The sequence below is a fragment of the Myotis davidii genome, unplaced genomic scaffold (assembly GCF_000327345.1).
Source record: "Myotis davidii unplaced genomic scaffold, ASM32734v1 scaffold855, whole genome shotgun sequence".
Taxonomy (NCBI): domain Eukaryota; kingdom Metazoa; phylum Chordata; class Mammalia; order Chiroptera; family Vespertilionidae; genus Myotis; species Myotis davidii.
The window spans coordinates 203109-225206 of record NW_006286978.1 but is presented as its reverse complement, the minus strand read 5'-3'; the positions used below and the strand labels follow the sequence as shown (position 1 = coordinate 225206).

The following is a 22098-nucleotide window of genomic DNA, read 5'->3' as shown; positions in this document are numbered from 1 at the left end:
GGTGCTTATTTCTCCCTCCCACTTGGTTCTTCCCTTTTCCGGTGCCTGTCTGCTTCCAGGATATTCATGGCTCACCCTGGTCAAAGATTTCAGTTGTAAAAATCCTTTCTGTTTTAAATAGTCCTTCTGACAAACAATGTCTCTTTTAATAAAATATCTACACTTTCTCTTTTTTAATATATTTTATTGATTTTTTACAGAGAGGAAGGGAGAGAGATAGAGTTAGAAACATCGATGAATTAGAAACATCAATCAGCCGCCTCCTGCATATCTCCCACTGGGGATGTGCCCGCAACCCAGGTACATGCCCTTGACTGGAATCGAACACGGGACCCTTCAGTCCGCAGGCCGACGCTCTATCCACTGAGCCAAACCGGCTTCGGCTGGAATTGTTTTCTTAATTTCACTTTTGGATTATTCATTGCTAATGTATAGAAACTTGATTAAGTTTTGAGTGATCTTATATCCTGTAACCTTGCTGAGTTCACATGGGTATATATGTATGTACATGTACATGTATATGCATATAGTATATATAATGGTTTTGTTGTAGGTTCTTTAGATTTTCTGTGTACAAAAATGTCATCTGCAAATAGAGATAGTTTTACTTCTTTTTTCCAATATGAATGACTTTTTTTTTTCTTACCTAATTGCCTTGACTAGAACCTACAGTACAATGTTGAATAGAAGTGGTGAGAGGAAGCATCCTTGACTTGTTTCTGATCTTTGGGAGAAAGCTTTCTGTCTTTCACCATTAAGTATGAGGTTAGCTGTAGGCTTTTTGTAGATGCCCTTTATCAGATTGAGGAAGTTATCTTATGTTCCTAGTTTGTTGAGTGTTTTTATCATGAAAGGGTGTTGAATTTTATAAATTTTTTTTCTGCATCTATTGAAATTACGTAGTTTTTGTACCTTATTCTATTAATCTGGTGTATTTACCTTGATTGATTTTTATATGTTGAACCAATCTTGCGTTCCTGATTATGTTGTATAATCCTTTTATATGTTGCTGAATTCTATTTACTAGTACTTTATTGAAGATTTTTGCATTTATATTCATGAGATATTGGTCTGTAGTTTTCTTGTTATGTCTTTGTCTAGTTTTAATATCAGGTCAGTGCTGGCCTCATGACATTATTCCCTTTTATTACTGAGAAGTAGTTCATGTAATGGACATACCATGGTTTGTTTAACAATTCATCTGCTGATGGACATTTGGGTTGTTTCTAGTGTTTTCCCTATTACAGCAAATCTGGAATTTACAAAATCATATTCTTCTTTCTGAGCACAAACGTGTGAAAGAGTTTCTCCAGGGGCGGGACATATCAGTCCATCTATCCATCTACCCACCCACCGAACTATCCATCCACCCACCCAGCTAAACATTCATTCATCCATCCATCTGCTGCTCACCCCTCCCTCCTTCCCTCCCTCCCTGTCACATAGCTAGGAAATATCTGAATTGGAACTTGACCCCAGGTCTGACTATAATGCCTGAGTTCTTTAAATAATTTTTTGAGATATAATTTACACATAGTGAAGTGCTTACATATGCTTCAGTTTTAATCTATAGTAACTTGTATACTGCTTGTCTTACTTTAGCATGAATGCAAATATTAATTTTTCATAGATATTTTATTATTTTTTTTTCTAAGTAAGAATGGAATCGTGAAAGAAGAAACTGGTCAAGAAAGGGAAGGTGGACAGGTAAGGTCCAAGTTCACAGTTCTGCCCAGTGCTAACGATCCCTCTAATGGTCCTTCCTTCCTTCCTTCCTTCCTTCCTTCCTTCCTTCCTTCCTTCCTTCCAAAGTCATCTATCTCCAGGCACATTATATCTGGATTCAAAGCAAGCTGTCTTTTAAAAATAGGCAGGAAACCTGCTACAGCTTTTGGCAAAGCCTTTCATGTGCTGAAACACACATCCTTACACATCCTCTCTTCCCAGCATTTTTGGGGCCCCCTGAGAGTTCACTCATAGGTCTTGGTTGAATTACCATCTGGGTGGGGACTGTTTAGAGACCAGAGTCCTCAAGACTAGGGATTCCCTCACCTCAAATAGACTCTCATACAAGCTCCTTCATCCATCACTCATTCATTCAGGAAGCCATACTCTTCCCTTCCCTCTATGCCTACTTCGTGTGCTGGTTCTTCCCCTTGTTTCTAACTCTAAATGTCTCTAGGCCTCTTCTTTAGTTGACATTTTCTCTCTTGAGGAACTCATCCCGTCTGTCACTTGTTTCTCCTTCTTCCTCCTCACTGGTCTCCTGCTGTTCCTCACACACACCAGGCACATTCATGCTTTAGGGCCTCTGCCTGGTATGCTCTTCTTCCAGCCGTCAGTGCAGTGTCCCCCTCACCTCTGCAGGTCTGTGCTCAAATATCTCCTTCTTAGTGAGGTTTTCCCTGACCATCCTACTACACATTGGAAACTGCCACAGTGATTTTTATCTGAGGTCCCTTTTTTCCCTGTTTTCTTTTCCTCCAAAGTATTTATCACCCTATAACATACTTAGTATTTTCCTTGCTTAATTTTATTTATTTTGTATCTCTCCCACTAGAATGGTAGCTCTCTAAACAAAGGTTTGCTTATCTCTTCGGTTCAATGCTGTCTCTCCAAAGCCTGGAAGAGGGCCAAGCACACAGAGGTGCTCAATATATGTCAGGAGCTGAGCCTCAACTGAGATGAGTTCGGACTTACTAGATCCAAAGATAGAAAGTTCCACATCCCCTGGGGGTGAGATCAGTTAAGGCACACCAAAAGGAGGTAGTATCTGGGATGCTCCTTGAAGGCCCCATCATAGAGATCTTGGGGTTCAGTGAGGCTTCTGAGGTGGAAACATCAGGCATCACCTGGAAGGAGTGAGATGAGTCTAAAACAGGGGTGGGCAAACTTTTTGACTCGAGGGCCACAATGGGTCCTTAAACTGGACCGGAGGGCCGGAACAAAAGCGTGGATGGAGTGTTTGTGTGAACTAATATAAATGCAAAGTAAACATCATTACATGAAAGGGTACGGTCTTTTTTTTTTTTTTTAGTTTTATTCATTTCAAAAGGGCCAGATCCAGCCTGCGGGCCTTATTTTGCCCACGGCTGCTTTAGGGCCTAACAGATCAACCTTCTGCCCTTGCGGCCCACCATTGTTCACCATTCTGGATGTGGGGTTTCTTTGCAAGGACAATTACCTTTTGTGCTGCACCTGGAAACAAGGCGAAGGTATTCTTGAGCTAGGATTCTCTCAGTTTTTTTATTTTGGTTCTATATAGTATTTTTGATGCTGGTTATGAAAACAGTTTGTAATTATTTTTTCTTCCCATTTTTGTGGTTAAGAATAGTATTTCCTCAGAAAGTTTCTAGATGAAATTATTTAGAATGGTACGTATGTAGCTGGTTTTTGAAGGTAAAGTTTTAGACGAGTATACTCGTCGACGACTGAAAAAAGAACATTTTGTGAAAACGTGTATACACGTTTCTGCCGGGGAAGGGGTTAAGAACCCATTGTGGCCCTCGAGTCAAAAAGTTTGCCCACCCCTGCCCTAAGTCTCTGTTCCCCAAACAGCTCAGAGGCCTTATGCGCTAGACAAACACGCATATGTAATGCCGAGACAATAATAACAAAGAGCTTATATTAATTGAGCGCTTATTAATTTATTGGAGCAGCTTGGAAGGAGAACATTCAGTCATGTAGGTTTGGTCGCAAACCCATCTCAGGTTCCCCCAGCAGTATGTGTGAAGTGCCGAAGTCATCAGTTCTTGGAGGCCTCTGGGTCTGGTGAGGGTTTGGAGGAAGGAAGAAAATGGGTAACACTTCAGGGAACAAAATGGAGGAGGGCGAGTTTCAATCATGGGGAAATATAGTTGGACACTTCAATCAGGTTTCCGTCAGGGTCTCGGAAGTAGATGGACATAATGGGCCCTTTTGCCCCAGTTCTGGGGACTGGACCTTCCTCAATAGGGACATCACAAGCCTGAAGTAGGAAGAAAAGACAAAAGTCATTCATTATATTCTATGCATGAGACCAAAATTTAATTCTTTATAGTGGCCTAGAAGACCCCTGTATCTTTCTCCCATCCAAGTACTAACCAGGCCCAACCCTGCTTAGCTTCCGAGATCAGACGAGATCCGGCACGTTCAGGGTGGTATGGCCGTAGACCCCTGTATCTTTCTAATCTCATCTACCATTCTCCCCTCCCTCCCTCTGCTCCCACATTTTAGCTCTATGGCCTTGGGCAGATAAATGCTCTGTACCTCAGTTTCCTCATCTGTGAAATGGGTATGATAATAATGTCTAGTATTATTTAGTAAGTGGTAGAGTCAGAATTGAAACCCAGGCAGTCTAAGCCAAAGTTCATACTCTTCACCCCTATGCTTTCTCTACTTCCAAACAAGACTTTTTCACTGATATTTTCTGAAAAAGGAGTCCAGGATATTTTCACAGAATACATTTAAGACCTTGATCTCTTTTCCCCAACAGGAGAACCAATGCCCCCTTTACATGAAATAATTTTAAGTGTTACAGGGACACCAACATTAAATAATAGCAAATTATAAATTATTCCCTCTTCAATCCTTTTGATTATAGCAAGAAGAAAGTCTCTGGTGGATGCTAACAAGTCCTTAGCACCTCCTTAGCCACTTGCCAAATCTCCATTTGGAATGTCAGGCCTGGAGTGTTCAGGGGGTGAATATAGATAGAATCAAATGCCAATTGTGATGCTTTTATAACTATTTGTTTTTACAGTTACCTTCCTTTTGTACCAAGATATGAGTTTTTCATTTATTTGGTTGAACATTTTCTTTTTACATAAATGTATTTATATAAAGATAATTTAGGTATAATTTTTACAAGGGTAAAGTTTCCTTTTAAAATACACTTGTTTATGTGAAAAAAAATGTCAATAAAAATGAGTAAACAATTATGTACAGGCATTATCTGGATTTAAGGAAACATCTTATGCCTGAAGTTTGAGGAAGACCTCCCTGGGTCATGCTTCTGTTTTCACTGCATCTGCAGCAGCTTTCTTGAAAAGCATGGAAGTCTGACTCACCTTGAGGTGCTGTACCATTTCATTCAAAGGTACCTCTGTGATCAGACATATGTCCAGAGAGCCAGGAACTGAATGAGCAGCTTTGGGTTCAAATTCTTTTCCCACTTCGTGAAGGTTAAATTTCTGGTCTCCAAAACACAATGCTTTCCTGTCTCCCTAGTGGGGGAGAGAAAACCACCTAGAGTTATATCACCAAGATGAGTTAGGCAAAGCCCCTTTACCTACCCCAACATGCTTTAAAAAATGTAGAACAGGGCCCAGCTGGCATGGCTCAGTGATTGAGCATCAACCTATGAATTAGGAAGTCACGGTTCAATTCCCAATGTCAATTGATGATTTTCTCTCATTATTGATGTCTCTCTCTTTTTCCTCTCTGAAATCAATAAAATAGATTTTTTAAATGTGGAAAAGGGCTATTTAATGAAAAAAACAACAACCCTGTGCCCCACCCCAGTCTCATTCCCTACAGAAAAAACAGAAGCCTGACAGAGGGAGGTCTTTCTCAAACTTCAGGCATGAGGTTTCCTCAGATCCAGGCTTTTAACGTGTGTGTGTGTGTTTATTTCTTCTGGAAACTATTTCCTTATCTCCAAATGTGTTTATACTACCCATCACAGAAACAGCAGTTTGTCAACTTAAAATAAATTTTCCCTTTTTTCTTATAAACACAACCCAAATTATATCAGCAGAGGTTGTGTGTGGGGCTTCTGGGAACCTCCCAACCTCACTGAGCTGGAACATTTTGCCCATTCACTTCCTCCTTCTTCCCAGCCAAGGCCCAAGCCCTGACTGCCTGCCTCTCCAGTGGTTGTTAAATGAGAGAAAAAGAAAATTCTGTCTTCTTTACCCACTGTTAGTTGGGTTTTCTCCTATGTGCCTCTAGACACAGTCCCTAACTGATGTGTCACTATTTCTTGATTTAACAACTTTAGACATCTCTATCCTCTCCCTATGATACATGAGAATTTAGCTCATCCACATTACTACCCCTCCCAATAGAATTCTATCATTTTGGTTCCTTGATAATTTTTTTTTATTTTTTTAATTTAAATTCTTTATTGTTAAAAGTATTACATGTCTCCTTTTTCCCCCATTGGCCTCCCCCCCCCCCCCTGCCCCCCAGCACATGCCCTCACACCCCTACTGTCTGTGTCCATTGGTTATGCTTATCTGCATGCATACAAGTCCTTTGGTTGATCACTTGGCCCTTCTCCCACCCTCCCCTGCCCTTCCCTCTGAGGTTTGATGGTCAGTTCCTTGATAATTTTTAAATAACCCATTTGTACCTGTATGTTTTGATAGATGAACTACAGCTAGTATCTCATTGACCCTACTATTCTTTTCATCATGTCTCCTCCCTCTCCTGTGCCTTTCAACCTCTGCCATTTTTTTCTTTTCTTTTTGTTAATCCTCACCTGAAGATATTTTTTCCATTAATTTTTAGAGAGAGTAGAAGGAAAGGAGGGAGGGAGGGAGGGAGAGAGAGAGAAACATCAATGTGACAGAGACACATCAATTGGTTGCTTTCTACATGTGCCTCAACTGGGGCCAGGGATTGAACCTGCAACCCCGGTACATGCCCTTGACCAGGAATCAAACCTGTGACTCTTCGGTGCATGGACTGACTCCATGGGGAGCGGGCCTAAGCCAGCAGTTGGACATCCTTAGCACTGGAGGCAGGAGAGGCTCCCACCACTGCCACTGCGCTCACCAGCCCTCAGCCCGGCTTCTGGCTGAACAGCACTCCCCCTGTGGAAGCACACTGACCACCAGGGGGCAGCTCCTGAATTAAGCATCTGCCCACTGGTGGTCAGTGCACATTATAGCGACTGGTAGTTCTGCCATTTGGTCAATTTGCATATTACTCTTTTATTATATAGGATATTATATAGGATGATTGATACCACATCTACTCTATCAGAAAATGACTTTATTTCACTTTTACATTAGAATGATAGTCTGGCTGAGTATAGAATTCAAGGTTGCAAGTTATTTTCCAATGGCCTCTTAAATATGTGGCTTTGGTTTCTTCCTGAATCTGGTGTTGCTGATAAGAAGTCTGATATTCATCTATTTTTCATTCTTTTGTAGATGATACATCCACCCTCCATTCTTGCAGCTTTTAGGACTTGTTTGATCCTAGGTGTACTGAAATTGTATTCCACTGTGTCCATGTACAGGGAGTTGAGGCATCATATGCTTCATTATTACTATTGGCCCACCCATGCAAGGCCCATCTGTAGTTTTCTTTATGCATTTATTCTTTTTATCTCCATTCTCCAGTCCTGTCCCCACCCTAGTCAACCATTATAATATGTTTAATGTTTGGTTTTAATGAGTTATTGTAAAAACTGTATTATTGTTCTATGTGTGTATAAGTGGTACCATGCTGTAGACCTGATCCTGTTTTTCACTCAGCATGTTCTTTTTTAGAACTGTCCATCTTGATTATATATATGTATATCCAGTCTGTTTTTGCATAATTCTATTTTGATGCATAGTGTTTCATGTTAAGTTTAAATGTTTTATCCTTTTTGCCATTATATGGGCTCTTTCAATTTAAGAGATAATATTTTTTGCTTTCTCTGCATTTCCCACTTTTGCAGTTTTTTAGACTGCTCAAGGATAATACAGTATTCAACCCCTGGAAACCTCCTGTTTTCCCAGGAGCTCTCTTTCTTAGGAACTTTCTTTCTCCTGTTTCAAATTGGACTGTTTATCTTCTAGGTATCTTTCTGGGTGCCGGGGCTGACCAGCAGACCCTGAACTGTGGATGAATGATTACTCTGACACACATTTCTGTGAAAGAGAGGACTAAGGGACTGCCTGGCTAAAGGAACCAGACAGCTCCGTTTGCCTGCCTCCTTAGGCTTTTCTTGGGAGAAAATACATGTATCTGTAGTGTCCTTTGAACAAGGATGTTTTGAAGTCTAAACATAAAGATTCCAGTAAAACACCTGGGGGCTCAGACGTGTTTGGAAAAGTCAAGGCAGGGTCTGCCGCCTTTGGCAAGGTTCCCCTAGAGGCCTCTGACCTTTCAGAGAATCCTTCTAACAGACTTTCCAACTAAGTCCCGTGCTTCCCCACATCTGGGAACTTCTCCTTGGAATCCACTGTATCCTGACTTTGATGTCTTCCTTACTCCTGGCTTAATCACTCTTTTTGATGTAGCATAATCTCAATTTTCAAAGTAAGTGGGCAAATTTTCCAAGTTCTTTTATGTCTCAGAATGATTTATTCTACCCTCATCTTAATTAATAGTTTAGTTGGACATAGAATTCTAGGTTGAAAATTTTCTCTAAAAATCTTGTATTGTATTCTGGTCTCTGATGCAAATTTTAGGAAATCTGACGTCTGCATATTTCTTTTTCCATTGTAGTTGAACTACTTTTCTTTTTAACCTCTCTGAAATTTCCTTGACTGAAATCAAACCCGGGACCCTTTAGTCTGCAGGCCAACATTCTATCCGCTAAGCCAAACCAGCTAGGGCTCAAGGTAATTATTTACACAAATGCCAAATTATAGGTGGAGTAAAAGTTGATGATAATACTTTTTAAATTAACTTAAAAAAACCCACAACAAATCTGTGAGAAAAATTTCATTTTCACTTTGATGTTCTATAACTTCTTAAGAACACAGCTAAGTGTCAATGTACTGGATATTCAGCTAACCCTTTCCATGTAAGGACTGGAAAGTCTCTTGAATTATTTCTATGGTAATTTCCTCCCCTCCATTTCTCCATTCTCTCTCTGGAAGTTCCACTATTCAGAATTTGGACTCTCCTTCACTGATCCCTTAAATTTTTCTCACAGATTTGTTGTGGGTTTTTTTTAAGTTAATTTAAAAAGTATTATCATCAACTTTTACTCCACCTATAATTTGGCATTTGTGTAAATAATTACCTTGAGCCCTAGCTGGTTTGGCTTAGCGGATAGAATGTTGGCCTGCAGACTAAAGGGTCCCGGGTTTGATTTCAGTCAAGGGCACATGCCTGGGTTGCAGGCTTGATCCAGTAGGGATCGTGCAGTAGGCAGCCAATCAATGATTCTCTCTCATCATCGATGTTTCTTCTCTCTCTCCCTCTCCCTTCCTCTCTGAAATCAATAAAATTATATTTTAAAAAATAATAATTACCTTGAATGTTATGATCTCCATGCCCAGAATTTTGGAATAAAACATGGTGGTGTCTTTGATATTCTTTACTGTCATCACGATGTGGTCAAGTCTATGGATAAGACATGGGGAAGGGGTCTGACTGCTGTGCCTCCATGACTAAAAAAAAAAAGTCAGAAGAGATCACATTGATGCTGGTCACACCCATTTCCTATTTCTTTCTCCTTACCTCCACTCACCTCCCCAATGATTATACTTCCTCCTCACCCCTATTTCAAGGGGAAATTCCTGAGAGGAAACTTTAGTAGAATCATATTGCCCATGTGTGGCTTCACAAGAGCCCATGTGTCTGCCATGACCACTCTCCATTGCTTTCTTGTTCTCCTTTTTCTTCCAGAGGGAGAGAGGTAAAGATGAGGGGAGTGGAGACCAAGATCAAACCCTCTCTTGTTTTCCCCAAACTGGAATTCATCTCTTTTGCAAGAAATGACAAGATCCAACGCTATGAGCACAAGCCCTCCATTGGTCAATTTCACACACACACACACACACACACACACACACACACACACACATCTTAACATCTTTCCCCCACTCCATAGCTATGATCACAGAGGACAAAATAAGAAGGGAGCATTTCAGATAAAATAAATGTTTCTGGAAAGGTGTGTTTACAAATCTACCTTGACACCCAGTAGGAGGGCATACCTCCTTCCCCCAACTTCCTGCCCTCTGCACACCTCCTGCCAGATCTTTTTCTCTTTTGCATTTTTTAGTAATTTGTATATTTACGTTACATCTGCTACAGGATTGTAAGGTGCCTGTGGTCTGGCACCATAGGCAGCAGAGCATAGTGGTTAAAGGAACAGACTCTGGAGCCACTGACATTTAATTACTATTTCTATGCCTTAGTTTCCCCTTCTGTAAAATGGGCATGGTTTTATACATATCTTAAAGGGCTGTTGTAAACATTTAAAAAAAGAGTTGTATATTTAAGGGCTTAGAACAATTCCTGACAGGTAGCCAATAGAGTTAATGGCCTCCAATCTCTATAGCCTCATATATTGTTCTTGAACCCCAAGCCACATTGCCCTTTTGCCTATTCCTCATAAGGGCCATCCTTGTACCTTTGGTCTCAGGGCCTTTTGCACATGTTAATATCTGTCTTCTTAATTAGGATATAAGCTTCATAAAGGTAGAGATTTTTCTCTGTTTTGTTCCTCACTGTATCTCAAACAACTAGCAGGTGTTCAATAATATTCAACAATTAGGCCCAGTGCCTAGTAAAAAGTCTGACTTCCCTTCCCTTTCCTTCCTTTTCCTTCCTTTCCCTTTTCTCCTTCCCATTTCATTCCATTCCACCATATGTTATTTTATTCTGTTCCATTCAAGTTCTTACATTTTAAACAATTGATTTCACTGAGGCCCAGCTTTAAAAAATATTGTGTGTTCTATTTTCATGAGTGGAGGAGGAATTAGCAAAGTTGCTGAGTTCTGCTGTCCTCATGGATACAGAGGGTCCACAGGGACACAGAAGCAGTAAAATTAGAAAAAGACTGACATGTTGTTGTTAATCCTCACTTGAAGATATTTTTCCCATTGATTTTTAGAGAGGGAAGGAGGGGAAGAGAAAGAGAAATATTGATGTAAGACACATTGGTTGTCTCCCAAATGTGCCTCGACCAGGGCTGGGGATTGAACCTGAACCCATGTATGTGCTCTTGACCAGGGATTGAACCTGGGACCCTTCGGTGTGTGTGCTGACACTCCAACCGCTGAGCAACACAAGCCAGAGCTCTTATTAACTTTTTAACATTTATAGTATCTGTAATAGTACTCTTTTCATTCCTGATATTGGTAGTTCATATTTTTTCTCTTAATTGTTTGAGAGAAAACAGAAGTTACTAATATTTGTTAATCTGTTCAAAGAACCAACTTTTCTGATCTATACATTTAAAGCTTTCCTTAAGCACTGCTTAGCCACATCCCCAATTTTCTCTTTTTTAAAAAATATTTTTACTGACTTTTTTTTAGAAAGAGAAGAAGGGAGAGGGAGAGAAAGAAACATCAATGTGAGAGAGAAACACTGATCAGTTGCCTCCCATACCCACCTGACCGTATGCACTCTGACCATGGGTATGTACCCCAACTGGGAATTGAACTGGCTACTTTTCAGTGCACAGGATGACAGTCAACCTACTGAGCCACATTGGCCAGGGTATGTTCCCAATTTTGATAGTCTTTGGAAATCTGTTCAACCTATTCCTCTTATTTTTCTTTTCTTTTTTTACTGCCTCTGTTTTTAACAAATTTTTATGTATTGATTTTAGAGAGCAAGGAGGGGAGAGAGAGATCGATTTATAGTTCCACTTATTTATGCATTCATTGGTTGATTCTTGTATGTGCCCAGACTGGAAATCAAACCCACAACCTTGGCATATCTGGACGACACTCTAACCAACTGAACTAACTACCTGGCCAGGGACCCTCCCATTTTTTAATACCCTGCCAGGTTGGATTCACTCCCCAGATCCTGTTTTGTATATGGGAAACTCCATCTTTGTAAATTAAAGGATGAGCTGGGCTGACTCCCTTAGGGAACAGGAAGAAGGCCACTGTGGCTTAGAATCCAAAGGTGAGTGAGGCATGAGCAAGAGGGGAAGGCAAGGGCCAGATCATCAAGAAATTGCAATCACATAAGGCTTAATGTGCCTTGTTCTAAGCACTATATAAATAAAATTTTTATTCCTCACAATAACTCTATATGGATAATAGAGTGCTCAGACCATGATGCCTTCCCTCCTGCCTTCTTCACAGGTAAGGCTTTCTACAAAGTCCTCTATCTTTCTACGAAGTCCTCTTCAAGGTGGCGGGGGCCCCTGGAATCTTATGGCAAACCTGAAGGTCAGTGGGGTTTCCTGGCCCTTCCCTACCCTGGCCCATTCTAATGTCCCAGCTGAACTAGCTCCCCTGAGCCACCCCGAGAGAGCAGAGCAGCTGGCCCTTAGCTCATTCATGCACACATGTTGATCAATGACCATATGTTAGAGCAGGACCTTTCCATGTCCCTCTGCTGCCATCTGCTTGCCTTTGAAAGAGGAAGAAAGAAAGAGGAAGAGGGGAAATGTATGCCCACACACCAGGATAGCCCACATAGAAGAGAATCATGTTACCAGGTCTGGGCTGGAAGGTCCCCAGCCTTGGTGACAACACCTGTGCCCTAGACCCCCAAGGACCATCCCATTCACCTGCTTCTCCGAAGTCCTGCCCCACATCCTGGCTGGCAGCCTGGAGGGCAGACGGCACAGCATGGCAGGTTAAGTGTCCTTCCTTGCCCTGGGACCTCCAGACAACCTTCTGGCTCAGCGCCTGGAGATCAAGGGGCAGGAAGGGGAGGGCCACAGGCTGAGGACTGCTAGTGGTGAGAGAGGTAGGCGGTGCAAGTACAAGGACTCTGACATAAAACTCAGGATCTTGAAAGCAAAAGCTTAAGGTGTGTCTTAGACAGCTCAGGCCAACATAACCAAGTACTATAGTCTGGCTGGCTTAAAAAACAAAATCTATTTTCTCACAGTTTTGGAGGCCTGAAGCCCAAGATCAGGGTGTCAGTATGGTCAGGGTCTGGTGACAGCTCTCTACCTGGCTTGTAGATGGCCACCTTCTCGCCATGTCCTCACATGGCAGGGAGAAAGAGCAAGTTTTCTGGTCTCTTCTTATCAGGGCACTAATCCCATCATGAGGACCCCACCCTCATGACTTCATCTAACCCTAATCACCTCCCAAAGGCCCCACATTCTAATACCATCACACTGGGGGTTAAGGCTTCAACATATGGATTTGAGGGGTTGCAAACATTCAGTTTGTGAATAACAGGTGTACATGTGTAAGGGATTACTTTGTAATACTGCAAACCCACCTATCTTGAAGTAGTAGGAGGCATTATACTAGTGTGTGAGGCCTCTGGTCTCTTTAAGGGTATATTCACATAGTGTGAGATCTTTGGTCTGTTTGGAAGTCTGTGTCCAGGGTGTGAAGTTAGGAGTTGAGTTAGAGTATGACCACTATGACTTATTATGGGTCTGTTTACAGTTTCTCCAAAATAGTAAATGTTTTGTGCCTCAGGGTGCAATGTTTCTGAATTCTTTTTTAAAAAATATATTTTATTGATTTTTTACAGAGAGGAAGGGAGAGGGATAGAGAGTTGGAAACATCAATGAGAGAGAAACATTGATCAGCTGCCTCCTGCACACTCCCTACTGGGGATGTGCCCGCAACCAAGGTACATGCCCTTGACCGGAATCGAACCTGGGTCCTTTCAGTCCGCAGGCCAACATTCTATCCACTGAGCCAAACCAGTGAGGGCGTGAATTCTTTTAGGGGTCTTCTTCATCTTCGACCATCCCTCACTCTACCCTCACCCTCCAATGCTGAAAGGCAGGGAACATTCATCAATCCCATTATGCTTGCCTTGCCCTGAGCTAGCCTCCCTCCCTCTTGTGGGTTACCTGTCTGGCCCTGGGGAATGTGAGTTTGGGATTCTTGTTCCTAGACATACCCTAGATACCTACCCCGTACACACACTGTGCTCTGGATATTGTTTTGAGTATATGCTTTTCCTTTATAAAGAGTTATACAGCCCTGCCGGTGTGGCTCAGTGGTTGTGTCAACCTATGAACAAGGAGTTCATAGTTCAACTCCTGGTCAGGGTACATGCCCAGGTTGCGGGCTCGATCCCCAGTGTGGGGCACGCAGGAGGCAGCCGATCAGTGATTCTCTCTCATCATTGATGTTTCTGTCTCTCTCTCCCTCTCCCTTCCTCTCTGAAATAAGTAAAAATATATTTTTAAAAAATTTTAAGAGTTATACAAATAATATGTGAACCTAGTTTTGTTGAAAAGGTTCCAACAATACATCAATATATGGAATACATCAATATATGGACTATACACGTCATCCCCAGCTTCACCCTCCAAAAATGACCACTGGGATTAGTTTCTAGTGTTTTCTTACACACACACACACACACACACACACACACACACACACACACGGTCACCATAACCAGCTCCCACCTGCTTTTGCTTGTCAACAGCATGTCCTATGGAAGGCACCTCCACCCTCACAGGTAAACACAGGTCCCAGTCCTTCTGTATCACATGTGGCTGGTGCTCTGTGGTATAACACGAACTCCCACCATCATCTTACTCTGCAACAGTTATTGGCCACAAATGTGCAATTACAAGGTTTTCCCAGTTGTCTGTGCCTACCAGCCTTGTGCACACAGCTCTGGGCATGTGTGTGGGTGTTAGAAGCGAAATTGTTGGGTCAAAGGGTCCATTCATTCAACAAACACCGAATGTGTGTGTGCTTTGTACTGAGCCTTGTTCTAGGTGCTGGGGAGACATCAGAGAATAAGAAAGACAAATGTTCCTGTCCACCTGAGGATGACATTCTGGTTGGGGAGGAGAAGAGGTTCAATTTTTATTTAGATGTTTCACAAGGTCCTGGAAGGTTTTACTCCCATCAGTGGTACACTTAATGGTTTCTTCCCCACTACTCTCTGAAATGTGGGATCTGCAGCAAGAGGCTGCTGCTGTGGCTTTTTTTCTCTACAAGATCTGCAATGTCTGGGGCTGGGACAGTCTATTTGGGGATGTGGGACACGTGTGTGTGTGTGTGTGTGTGTGTGTGTGTGTGTGTGTGCATGGTTAGGGAGAGGGATATAGAAATTGAATGGTCAACTGGGGAAAGTAAAGGGAAATAGGAAGAGACCACTTAATGGTATTGGAGGGAGTTAGGGACAAAATGATCCACTGAATTAGGCATGAACTGCCCCTCCCAGGCCACACCCACAGGGGGTGTAGGGAGCAGCAGCACTGCGGAATGCACTCCTATCTTGGAACATACCATTGTGCAATTGTTGTGTGGGCACTCCTAGGGCCACATGGACTGGGGTGTGGACACCCTTGAGGTCATAGAGACAGAGTGTGGATAATCCTGGAGTCACACTGAATGGGGTGTGAACACTCCTATGGCCACATAGACAGGAGTGTGGACATCATATATGGTAACACACAAAGGGGTATGGACAGTCTTGGGTTGCTCAGATGGGGCTTGGGGCATTCCAGAAGTCACACACACTGGAGAGTGGACACTCCTGGAATCACACACAATGGAGACTATACACTGTTGGGATCACCCAGAATGGGGTCAGGTTGGCTAGCATGTCAACAGTACTGGAGTCAAAGAAACTGGTGTGTGGGAAGTCCTGGGGTCAAGCCGATTTGCACGTGGACACATCTGGGGTCACACACTAGGAGATGGACACTCCCAAGTCACCCAGACAGGTTTGCGGACATTCATAGGATTACACATACTGGGTTGTGGACATCCAAGGGGTCAGATAGCCTGGGTTGTAGATGCCCCTGGGTTGTGGATGCCCATGAAGTAGCACAGATTGGAGTGTGGAGCCTCTTGGGGTCATTCAGACTGGGATGTGGGCCCTTCTGGGCTCAGACCACCTAAGGTGTGGGCAACTGTGAGGTCACACAGAATGGGTATGCACAGACATGGAGTCACAAAGCTGGGGGGTTGGACACTCCTGGAGTCACTCAGGCTAGAGTATGGATAGACACGAGGTCACTCAGAAAGGGATGTGAACACTCCAAGGGTCACACAAACTGGGAAGTCAACATTCCTGGAGTCTCCAGAGGGAGTTTGAGACTCTTGAAGTTAAACACACTGAGGATTGGACACTCCTGAATCACATGTGTTGTAGACTGGACATTTCCTCATGTCACACAGACTGGGGTGTGAGTATCCATGGTGTTACACAGAGGAGAGGACGCTCTTGGGGTCAGAGTGACTGAGGTGGATGTCCAATGGTCACATAGACTGTGTTGTGGACATACCTGTGATCTCAGTGAAAGGAGAGTGGACATTCTCGTGGTCAAAGAAATGACGAGTTACCACCCCTGGGGTCAGACATTAAGGCGAGGTCACTCCTATGGTCACACAGAGTAGCTGCTGGACACCCCTCCATATAGACTTGGAAGTGGACACTGCTGAGATCAGAGACTGTGGTGTGGGTGGCCCTGGGGTCACACAAATGGGTATTTGGACACTTATGTGGTCACACACACTGGGAAGTCAACACTCCTGGCGTCACTCACATGGTGGTTTGAACACTCCTGATCATATGGCCTGGGTCGTGGACACTGCTGGTGTGACACAGATCAGGGTTTGGCTACTCCTAGGATCACACACTGGGATGGGGACATTTCTGGCTTCACACAGGGGTGTACATGCTCATGACGTCACACAGACTGGGGAGAAAGTGATGCTGGAGGCGTGTATTGGAGACCGGGAACGAAGAAGGAAAAGTTCAAATACCACCTGTTAAAGTAGTTAGACAAGGGGGCCATTAGACTGAGGTGGCTCTGATGCCTTGCTATCCTGCATAAGCAAACTGAAAACTAAGCCAGAGTCAATGCATTTGTATCCGAGAAATCAAAATTAATGAAAAACCAATGACAAACAGCCAACAAGGCCTCCCCAAATAAGGCAGCCTTAAGTCCTAACCAGTCAAATGATCACCTCGTTTTGCTTCCACATCTTCTCTATAAAAGCCTTGCCCCATTGCGTCGCCTGCAGACCGAAAAGTCCCGGGTTCGATTCTGGCCAAGGGCACATATCCGGGTTGCAGGCTCCAGTCTCAGTATGGGGTGTGCAAGAGGCAGCCGATCAATGATTCTCTTTCATCATTGATATTTCTCCCTCTCCCTTCCTCTCTGAAATCAATAAAATATATATTAAAAAATTAAAAATATATTTTTAAAAAAGCCTTGCCCCAGCTTCTGTCATGAAATGCTCCTACCCACTTCTGGGTGATGCTCAATTTGAATGTTTGTTCAAATAAATCCACTAACAGCATGTCTTTGAGACAGTCCTTCCAACCAGCACACGTGTGTCACCATTATGTTTGTGTCTAGACCATTGAATTGTTTTGTGGTTTATGTCGAGTGTGTCTGCCCTGGCCCGTGTGTTCAAATGGTTAGAGCATATTCCCAGTTAAGGACACATGCCTGGATTTCAGGTTCAATCTCAGACCCAGGGGCCCATGCGAGAGGCAACCAGTCAATGTGTCTGTCTCGCATTGATGTTTCCCTCGCCCTCCCTTCCTTCCACTCTCTCTAAAAACCAATGGGAAAAATATATCCTCGGTTAAGAATTTCAAAAAAGTCTGAAGTCTTTGCCAAGATTTTTAATGTGTATCCCAGGTGCTGAGGTCTCTGGGCTGTTTTGGGCTCTGTGTCCATGGCATGTGGAATGTGAGCTGTTTGGAGTTTGTGGCCCAGTGTGGAAAGTCCCTGAGGTGTGTTGTAGTCTCAAGGTGAGAGAGCTCTGAGATGTTTGTAGGAGTCTGTGACCAGAGGAAGGGATGTGTAAAAATAACAGATTACCGACATCTCATTATGTGAATTCTAGGAGCTTTCTGCCAGCCTGTGGCCAGAGTGTGAGGTCTGCAGGCTGTTTTGTGGTCTGTGGTCACCGTGTCCAAGCTCTTTGCGCTGTATGTCCAGTGATGTGGCATCCCTGAGCCATCTGGGGTATGTTTCCTGTGGGGACGCCTCATTCTGTCTCACTGTCAGCCAGTTCTCCATGGTATAGCATGAACCACCTATTTTCATTAACACTTTTCCTCCTACGTGTTTGCTCCTCCCATGCTTGTGCACACAGACCTGTTCATGTGTGTTTCCTTAGAACACATATTTTAGAAGTGGAATTGTCCGTTCAAAGGAGTCATTTATTCAACAAAGTCCCTTTTTAGCACCTATTGTGTGCAGGGCTGTTGAAACACGGGGGAGGTAGGGGGCCGGAAATCCACACACACCCAGGTGGTAGTGTCATTCTAGTGGGGAGAGGTGCCAATTATTTTTTTTTTTATAGATGCTGCCACACAAATTCCCACTTCTGTCAGTGGCACCAGGGGGATGAATGCCTGTGTATGGCCCAAGGCTCTGCGGCAGGGGGTGGGACACCTTTACTAGGCTCTTAATGATCATGGGGTAAAGGGATGGGATGGTCCACTGGGGGACATGTGGAGGGGAGACAGGGATGAAACGTGGGTGGGGAAGACATGAGTCTATTTAATTGTGTTGGGCTGAAACGAAGACTGAGCCATTCCTGGGACGTTGACATGAAACAGTCCTTCCGAGGTCGCATACACAAGGAGAGTGTGAGGGGTGGAAATGAAGAGTTAATGAGACAGGGCAGCTCCAAGACACACCCTATCGCTACGCGGACATGGAACAGTCCGCTTCGGGAGGTACCACGGGGGTAGGGGGATCGTGTATTTTGGAAGAAACTACTTTATATGTAGGGACACGAAAGGTCTGATCCCACGCGTGGATCGGGCCCCACCCCAGACAAAGAAGAGAATGGCGCTGCCCTGACACACTCCACCCTGGCTCAAAAGCCTCTACCTATCCGGAAGCCGCCAACGCCATGATCTTCTGTCTAGTCCCGCCCAATTGGCTGTGCATATTCGAATCAATGGCGAAGATGGGTGGGGCTAGGGCCAGATTAAATCCTTCCCTGATCTCTGATTGGTCACCTCGAGATAACCGACCCCAAGCTCTTCCAGGGTAGCAAGGGTTTACGAATCACTTTCGGGTGGTGAGTCGGGTCCTCTGGCTATGCATTGTTATTGGCTGCCGGCTTGGCGCAGACGCTGTGGTTCCTGGGCTGGCGTTCGGGATTGCAGAGTCAGGGCTTTGGCTATTGGAGGTCACAGGTTCGAATCCTGTATAGGAACTTCAGTTTACGCACCTGTAAATGAAGCTGGCATTATTGGCTGGCACAGAATGTGTCGGGTAACCTTTTCTATTCTCTTCTACCTGTTCTTTTTAAAGCAATGCTTATTGCATCCCATTATACTAGTTTTTGGAACCCCTGACCATTCACAACAGCACTGGGAACAATTCTTCTCCAGGGTTCCTGACATCTGTACTTTAGGCGGTCTGTAGCTCTGAGTCCCTGCACAGAAGGTTCAAGATGATCTCATGATCTTCCTCCAAGCCATACCCACCTTCCCTCGGAGAAGGTGACTTGGAGGCGCCCTGTCCCCTCTGGGCTAGGCCTGAGTAGGGGTGTGTGGAGGTGTGTGTGTGTGTGTGTGTGGAGGAGCAGGGTGAGGGTGGGACATAAATTCTAAAAATGCATGTTTTCATGCTTTGAGATGGAAAGGTGGGTGGCAATTAAAAGAATTTTGCTAGAGGAAGGGGCAAGACTAAACTCAAAGGAGTAAACTTTTTAGTGATGGGATTTTAAGCATCAGGCAGGGAAGGTGTTGCGCTGAGTATAGATTACTAGGAGGACAGTGGTTCTCAAGTCAGCCAACTCCTAAGGTAGTTAACACATTGGATGCAGTTTGGAGGACTGTGTCCAGGATGTGAAGTCTCAGACTTGTTTTGGAATCTCAGTTCAGGGTATGACAAACTGTGAAGTCTCTCAGCTGTTTGGGGGTCTGTGTCACAGAGGTGTAGGTCTTCCAGTTGTTTGTGGTTCTCTCCCAGGGTGTGAAGTCTCTAAGCTATTTGGGGGTCCTTGTCCCTGGATGTACAGGTTTTTTTTTTTTTCTTAAAGTTGAATTTCATTTTTGTTTTGTTGTCATTTCTCTGACTATCAAAGGGGCTTAATAATGTTTTCTGAGCTTGTTGGCAAGATGTATTCAAGGTTTTTTTTTAATTGTTTTTTAGAGGGAGAGGAAGGGAGAGAGGGGAGAGAGAGAGAAAAACAACAACAACACTGATGTGAGAGTGAAACATCAATTGGCTGCCTCCTGCATGGCGCCTACTGGAAATCAAACCTAAAACCTGGGCACATGCCCCAACAGAGAATTGGTGCACTGGACCACGCCCAGCTAACTGAGCCACACTAGCCAGGGTGACATTGAGATGAAACAGCCCTTCCTAGGTCACATACACAAGGAGAGCATGAGGGGTGGGAATGAAGAGTTAATGAGACAGGGCAGCTCCTGGCCATATGCATGTTCAGAAAGGCAGTGAGAAGTGGGAGTCACGTGATTGGCTATGAACTCCTCCACAGGAATCATAGCAACCCTGGCTTCCTTGTTTAGACCATGAAGTATAATAGTAAGTAGCAACCTACTTAAGAATCTCTGTCATGCCCTTTGTTCTGGAAGTCACAATCTCCCTTGACAACATTCGTGGAGACTGTGTAAGGAGGTACTTGTGTCTCCTGACACCAGCCCTGGAGTGGGAACCCTGTGGCTCAGGATGGACATTGCTTAAATGAACGTTAGAGTCCATCTCTCCTCAGACCTCATTCACACCCAGTACTACCAGTTCACACCTAGTGCAGGTGGGGTTTGGAGCCTGGTAGACCCTATTTCAGAGCCTGGAACCCCCAATTCCTGGTTTAATGGTAGGAGAGTCTAGCTTTTGGGTTTTTAAAATTAAATGTTTTTATTGATTTCAGAGACGAAGAGAGAGGGAGAGAGAAAGAAGCATCAATGACGAGAATCATTGATTGGCTGCCTCCTGCACCCTCCATACTGAGGATCGAGCCTGCAACCCAGGCATGTCCCTTGACCAAGAATCAAACTATGACTTCCTGGTTTATAGGTCGATGCTCAGCCACTGAGCCACACCAGCCAGGCAGAGTCTAGCTTTTTGGATCATCTTTCTAAGCCTTAACTTGACCTGCTGAAGTTTTATACGACTGCTCTGAGTCAGGACAATATACAACCCACATACCTATACTCGCCTAATTTCAGCCCCTTCCCCTTAATCACACATTCCTTCTAAAAGAATTCAGGGCTAGGGGAGAAGACATGAACCAGGTAAATGCCATCTCTGGCCAGGGCCAGTTTGTGTCTGAGACTGTCTCAGTTGAAACGTAGGAGTAACGTGGACATATCATTTTACATAAATGTGTTTTGGATTCATGAAAGAGTAAAACCTCTCCAGAACTGGGTCTCCACCTCTAGTAAACCCACAATTACTTCAGCTGTTCTCTCAAGAACATTCATAACAGGCTGTGCATCATAAGGCAGGGTTGCACAGTGAGCAAAAGCATTCTTCTGCTCTGGCTGGGTCAGTTGAAGCATCGTCCTGTACACAAAAGGTTACAGGCTCAATTCCCAGTCAGGACACATACCTGGGTTGTGGGTTCGATCCTCAGTAGGGGCATGTATGGGAGGCAACCGATCAATGTTTCTCTCTCTCTCTCCCTCCCCCTCTCTAAAAATCAATAAAACATATCCTCAGGTGATGATTTTTAAAAAAGAAGTCTTGGCCACCTTTACTTAGTGATTAGAGCATCCACCTGCAGACTGAAGGCTCTCAGGTTTGATTCCTGGTCAAGGGCATGTACCTCGGTTGCAGGTTCCCCAGCCTCAGTAGGGGCTTGTGCAGAAGGCAACCAATTGATGTGTCTCTCTCACGTCGATGTTTCTATCTCTCCCTTCTCCTCCCTCCCTTCCACTCTCTCTATAAATCAATGGAAAAATATCCATGGGCGAGGATTAAAAAAAAAAGGAAGAAAAAACTGTTCCTCTTGTGAAAACATGAATCTGGTTATAATAGATACAGGTTTGTACATTTATGCAAGAGGCAGGGCCTGCGCTCTAGAGGAAGGCTTTAGGGGAGGGTGCAGAGGCTCAAAGAGTCAAAGGAGCCTTAAGAGAAATTTAAAATTAGTTTGAACAAAATGCAAATTTGTGAGATACAGCAAAGTGCTGCTTACTTAGAGGGAAGTTTAAAAGGAATTGGGCTTCCACCTTGCTCTATCTTGATCACTCGCTCTATTGGAAGCCAGCCAGCATATAGAGTATCCCAAAATTCATGCAAGTAATTTTGATAGAAAACACAGGTTTATAATTAAAAATTGTAAATTTTTTATTGATTCATAA

General features: G+C 43.7%; 1 protein-coding gene across 1 annotated transcript; it reads right to left on the bottom strand.

Moving 5' to 3' along the window:
- Positions 1–3630: 3630 nt before the first annotated feature.
- Positions 3631–12527, bottom strand: GLOD5 (glyoxalase domain containing 5). The gene is made up of 4 exons (XM_006758867.1): positions 12410–12527; positions 9183–9320; positions 5049–5204; positions 3631–3967 (listed from the first exon to the last, which is right to left on the bottom strand). Exons 1-4 carry the CDS (start codon positions 12470–12472, stop codon positions 3842–3844), a joined length of 483 nt encoding a protein of 160 aa, XP_006758930.1. The 5' UTR covers positions 12473–12527; the 3' UTR covers positions 3631–3841.
- Positions 12528–22098: the final 9571 nt, after the last annotated feature.